The 5,451-nt window shown below is 35.0% G+C and overlaps 1 protein-coding gene across 1 annotated transcript; it reads left to right on the top strand.

The window, feature by feature from the left end:
* The first annotated feature begins 532 nt into the window (after positions 1–532).
* On the top strand, positions 533–4,999 carry LOC114183796 (Outer membrane OMP85 family protein). The gene is made up of 11 exons (XM_028070935.2): positions 533–745; positions 864–930; positions 1,036–1,071; positions 1,233–1,377; positions 1,958–2,116; positions 2,251–2,321; positions 2,405–2,483; positions 2,625–2,740; positions 2,919–3,066; positions 3,797–3,866; positions 4,509–4,999. The coding sequence occupies exons 1-11, from the start codon at positions 712–714 to the stop codon at positions 4,664–4,666; spliced, it is 1,083 nt and encodes a 360-aa protein (XP_027926736.1). The 5' UTR covers positions 533–711; the 3' UTR covers positions 4,667–4,999.
* Positions 5,000–5,451: the final 452 nt, after the last annotated feature.

The raw sequence follows: 5,451 nt of genomic DNA, 5'->3' as shown, positions 1-5,451 counted from the left end.
TAGCACCCTTAATCTTCATTTTTCACTTGGATAACAATTGTGAAAAAATTCAAAATTGTTTGTTCTTGAATTTTTTTTTTAATTATTTAATCTATAAAATTATTTTTAATTGAACAATCACAATAAAAAAATATATTATAAATTTCAAAACTAAAAAAATATATGCAGTAAGATTTATAATACAATTTTAATAAAAAAATGTATTAAATTATATAATCCGTATTTTAAATTAATGCATTTCTATACTATTTATTCTAAAAATTTGGAAATATATTAAAAAGTATATAATTTAAAATATATTTCTTGATCTATGTAATCTGAAACATCAACTTTTTACAAGTTTTACAATCCAAAATTTTTAAGCATAATCAATTTAAACCTTTTAAAATTACTCGGAAGGTTCATAAAGAAATCATGGTGGGGTGGAGGAAGAAATATCTAGTTTGGGCATATCTAGGGCCCAATAGCAAGGCGAGTGTCGTGTCACGTGCAAGGTGCGATGGTCGTGGAGTGTAGAGAAACGAAAGGGATAACAGAAGTAGAAAGCTAGGAACAGAATAAACACGACACCGTCGTTGGTTGTTGTTTTGCCAACGTTACGGAACAACCGCAGCATTGTCTCCACTATATAACCGTTGTGACATTTTGGGGTCTATTGTGTGTGCCCAATTATTGTGTCCTCAATTTAATGGTTGATGCGTGTTTGATGGGATGGGAGCTCAGAAGAGCATCCATGCTGGGAAAGGTTTAGACTTAAGATGCAAATTGCAAAAGCTTTCATTTCATGTTTTTCGTTTCATCTTTTCTGCGTAACCGTGTTTTTGATACAAGTGTTGTTTCGCTTCGTTTGAGTGGTTTTACAGCAAAGATTGACGTTAATGTTGATTTTACTCACAAGCTATGCGCTTCTCTGATGCTCCCTACTCTCAGGTTTCCTTTCCTTCTGCACTGTCTTTGAAAATAATAATTTAATTTGTTTGAATTTTGAACTCACAAATATCTCTGGTTTTTTATTTTGCATTTTACCCCTCATAGGAGTACTGGCAGTCCATTTTCACTGGTAATTGGGAGGTGAGAGTCTCAGTTTTGTCTTTTTTGTGAGATGAATCTTGGTTGAATCTGAATGGCGAAAGTTTGAAACTTGATGGCTTTGTGTTATGCTTTGGGTGGAGGGTGTTTGTTGGTTTTCTTGTAATTGTGTAATGAATGGTTTAACTTCTTTTACTGAACAGTCTCTGCATCAAACACCCAAATTTGTTTGGTGGAAGTGAGAAGCTCGATGTTTCGTGGGACAAAGGTTTATATGATTCAAATGTCTTAGTTGCGTATAGAAGGCCACGACCAGAGTGGCTTGCACAGCAGTCTTTTGTATTACAGGTTGGTTTTTATGATTATCATTAATTTTATGATGATGGTGATGCAAGGCCGTGTCGGACAACCATTTTTGTTGAATTTTTCTGTACTGTTTACCTGTCGTGTCTTCAGAATACATTGGATTTTGATGTTTTAAAATATATTGAAAAGATTTTTATAGTACCAACATCGAAATATTTTTAATGTCCAGCAAAGGACAACACTAACTCGACAACGAGCCTCTTCTTAACTGAGATTCTTATTGTCAACGGGTTAAATCTACTTTATTTAGTTCATGTTTAATCCTCTTCTTTGTAAACATTTGTAGGAGAAGAAATTAAGAAGGTAAATGAATTCAATTTCTTTCTGAAGTTAAAATCAACTTTTGCCCCTAAAAGTTGTATAATAGTTCAAATGAGAGAACTTATATAATAGTTCATATGCATACATTGATTTTAACATATTACAGAAGCTCAATTCATTGTACCTTATTTTTTTCACCCGTATGTAGCTCTTTGTAAGTGTTCGGGAAGAAGTTTTTTAGACAGTACCTTAATCTATAACACATTCTTAAATGCTAATTGTTCTCTTTTTCCTCTTCCAGCATTCTCTTTCACCCGAGATTGGAATCCATGGTATCCCTGTAAACAATTTCTCTCGCTCAGGTAGCGGAGGAATAAATTTATCTCGATTGTCAGTGGGAATTGATCTAAAGGAACCAGCTAGTTCAAAATGGAGCAGCACAACCAGTATAAAGTTTGAGGTTCAACTGGAAATTTCATGAACTTGTCATAATATTAAAGCCTTACTTGCTTTAGTTTCTTTGCTTTACGTATTCCTTGATTCAGTTATAGGAAAATGGGAAACTAATACTCTGATGTAAACACCATTTTGCAGCATGTTCGTCCACTGAATGATGATGGTCGCGCTATAAGTAGAGATTATGATGGATTTCCTTTGACATCCAGGTAATTAAGGATTCTAGTATAGTATTCCAGTTTTCTAGATGTTGAACTGATTTTGATGATATGATGTGCATTGCTTGATGCAGTGGCAATCCACAAGACAGCATGGTAGTGTTAAAGCAAGAGTCTCAATTTGCGAAGGCGAATGATAATAGCTTTTTTCATGTAATAAGATATATTCTTATTTCCGGTCTTCTTCCAAGTTCCTTTCCATTTGTGATTGTGAATCATTTAGAGTTGCATGCGTGTTTATCACAAGAAATTCTTGTGTATGTATTTCACTGACTTAGTGCCTGTCTTTTTCAGTTTAATCTTCAAATAGAACAAGGTGTTCCAGTTCTTTCTAAGTGGATAATCTTCAATCGATTTAAATTTGTTGCTTCAAAGGGAATCAAACTTGGACCAGCATTTCTCTTGACAAGGTTGGTATTTGACATGGTTGACACATGAAAGGGAAAACATTATGTGCATTCTGAGACACAATCATGTGGAGTTGGGAAATACATTATAATGCATTAGTGCTTTGAAAATTCCCTTTTTATGTTCTCTTCAGGTTGTTTGACAAACATTTGGCTATCATCCTACCCTTTCTTGTGACAGACTAACAGGTGGCTCAATTGTCGGGGACATGGCTCCTTACCAAGCATTTTCAATCGGAGGGCTAGGAAGTGTGCGAGGGTATGGAGAAGGAGCGGTTGGATCTGGGCGATCTTGTCTAGTGGCTAATAGTGAACTGAGACTCCCTTTGGTATGTGGTAGCATTATTAACAGCAGTCCTATAATGTAAAATCAGACAGATTTATAACCTCCTTTGCCTAAAACATTCTTGTTCTGTTTAACTTCACTTCCTTTGATCTTTCTTCAAAGTTTTGTTTTGTCTTATGCTACTGTATCTGGTAAGCATGTCCCCATTTTCATCATCTTTGGCAAGAATTGCTTTTACTACTTTAGTTGTTGCAAGGTTGGACTTCCCTGTTTTAGTGAATGTTTAGGCACATGTGGGAATATATTTCCTATCTGGTAAGAAGTTGACAGGATCATATCACCATCTTCTGTGATGTTTTATTTGTGGCTCTACTAAGCTCATGAAGTATTGGCTTTAAAGTGCTATGTTTAGTGCCATCTCCTAAGAAATTAACAATTTTTGTATTGTCATTTCTATTCAAATATTCACTTTTTCCATGTGACTGACTGGTTTAAAAGTGAAAAAAAAAATCATACGATCTTTTTGGAACTGAAATCCTGTCCTGGGTCGTTCTGCCTTCTCACTATGCTTCCACAAGTTACAATTAGCAATACCTTGTCTGTGATTGTGATATTAATATTTCCTGGGATCTGTCCTTTTAAAATTATTCCTGCTATACACACAAACAGACAAACAGAATTGGACGCATGCACTTTTCTTTTTTATTTTGTTACATTTATTGTTGAACTTAAATTCTACATACTAAACTGCTTGATGTATTTTTGTAATGTAGAATAAGATGTTGGAGGGTGCCATTTTCTTGGATTGTGGAACAGACTTGCGGTCTGGTCACCTTGTACCTGGTGAGGAGACCAATACTATTCTGTTCAAATTACATGCAAATTTTCATTTCTGTGGTAGATGGAGTAGGACATATATTCTTGTTCTTCCTCATATTATTCTACGGCATGTTTTGGTGTCTAGAAACATAGCAGGGCTAGGATTGGACAAAACAAAACTGCGCGAATGATTCTTATTCTTTCTCTTCAGTGGTAGGAGAAAATCGCTAGGAATAATTTTTGTAGTAAAATAAAGGCTACTATCATAAGAGACAAAAAACTAGACCATAATCTGGAGTAGCAAATATTCCTCATTATTTAGAGTTACATTACTGAGTTTTATGATGAGTTTAGGTACATAACTGTCTTTTACTAGTGCATAAGCTTTTACTAATAGCTTATGAACAAACTTAGTTATTTATTTTTATAAAAAAGTACTTGTGAAAAAGTTTAATCAAAGAGACCCTTTATTACACTATAGGGTTTTCTTCATTTACAGTTTTCTTTCTTTTTCTTAGGAGCAGGGTTGTTTAATTGCTATAGCTTCCGCTTTACCTTCTTCATGTTCTTATCTTAAATTAATCTACTTGATCGAGTTTGCTTTTTAGTCTTTATCCAGACCCATGTCAAATGTGCTCTCATTGTGTTGATGTCATAAAAATTCAGGAAATCCAGCTCTGAGACAGGGTAAACCAGGATCTGGAGTTGGAATGGGATATGGACTTCGATTTAAATCACAGTTTGGTCATTTTCAAGTTGATTATGCTATTAATGCATTTCAGCAGAGAACTCTATATTTTGGCCTCAGCAACCTTCCTTCATGAGGAGGTTGTTGATCCTTAGTGCATTCCTCTAGCACACAGGGTTCTGAAGCTAGAATATTTTTGCCTACAATTCTAGGCTTCGTAAAGTTAATGAGCACCATGCATTCTCCCCTTTTCTAAGTCCAGGGTACACTTTGCATGTGGAGAGGGGAATCACTATCAGGTTCTTTTTCTTCCAATAGTTGGAGATTTGGTGGCAATTTTGTAAGGCTTTTGGTTTTTAGCAAAATAGGTGCAGACATGTTGATTATTTATTGTAAATGTTTTTCATTGGAAAGGAAATAGGATTGTATTCTTCGACATGAATAAAAGTACACAGAACTTTATACAAAATTGAGTTCTACTGGTTAATAGAACTTGGCTTTTACTTGGGAACAAACAAAGGATGCATATAAGTTCAATAGGGTAGCAACGAGTTGTGCTTCATTTTCAAGTTGAAGCTGACACAGTGAGAAGCTAGAATGGAAATGACACAACACAATGAAGGCAGTTGCTTCCTGCACCCATAAAAGCTTCCGAAAATTGTTTCCGTAATAGGAGTGGTGTTATTGTCTTCCGGAAAATAATTTCAGAATTGTTTTAATATGTTGCAGCGAATAAAATCCAAAATGATGGGATGCAAGGAGAAATTTGATTGATGGGTGCAGGAAGCAACAGTCCATAATGAAACAAAACATTAAGACCTAAGATTATTGTTCGGCCCAAAACTCATGCCGTGGGACTATGATGGGCTTGAATGCTATGGGCGAGTTTTGCAATTAGGGTAAAGTCAAGTCAATATTTGT

This window comes from Vigna unguiculata, chromosome 5 (assembly GCF_037176805.1).
Source record: "Vigna unguiculata cultivar grain cowpea cultivar isolate G323 ecotype 2 chromosome 5, ASM3717680v1, whole genome shotgun sequence".
Lineage (NCBI taxonomy): Eukaryota > Viridiplantae > Streptophyta > Magnoliopsida > Fabales > Fabaceae > Vigna > Vigna unguiculata.
The sequence above is the reverse complement of the archived record's forward strand: the minus strand, read 5'-3'. Positions and strand labels throughout refer to the sequence as shown.

Bases quoted from the DNA above. Each gene is read 5' to 3' on its own strand.
- LOC114183796 (XM_028070935.2), top strand. From the start codon at position 712: ATGGGAGCTCAGAAGAGCATCCATGCTGGGAAAG. The intron at 2,484-2,624 runs GTAATAAGATAT...TGTCTTTTTCAG, and splicing joins ATGATAATAGCTTTTTTCAT to TTTAATCTTCAAATAGAACA. The intron at 3,067-3,796 runs GTATGTGGTAGC...TTTGTAATGTAG, and splicing joins GTGAACTGAGACTCCCTTTG to AATAAGATGTTGGAGGGTGC.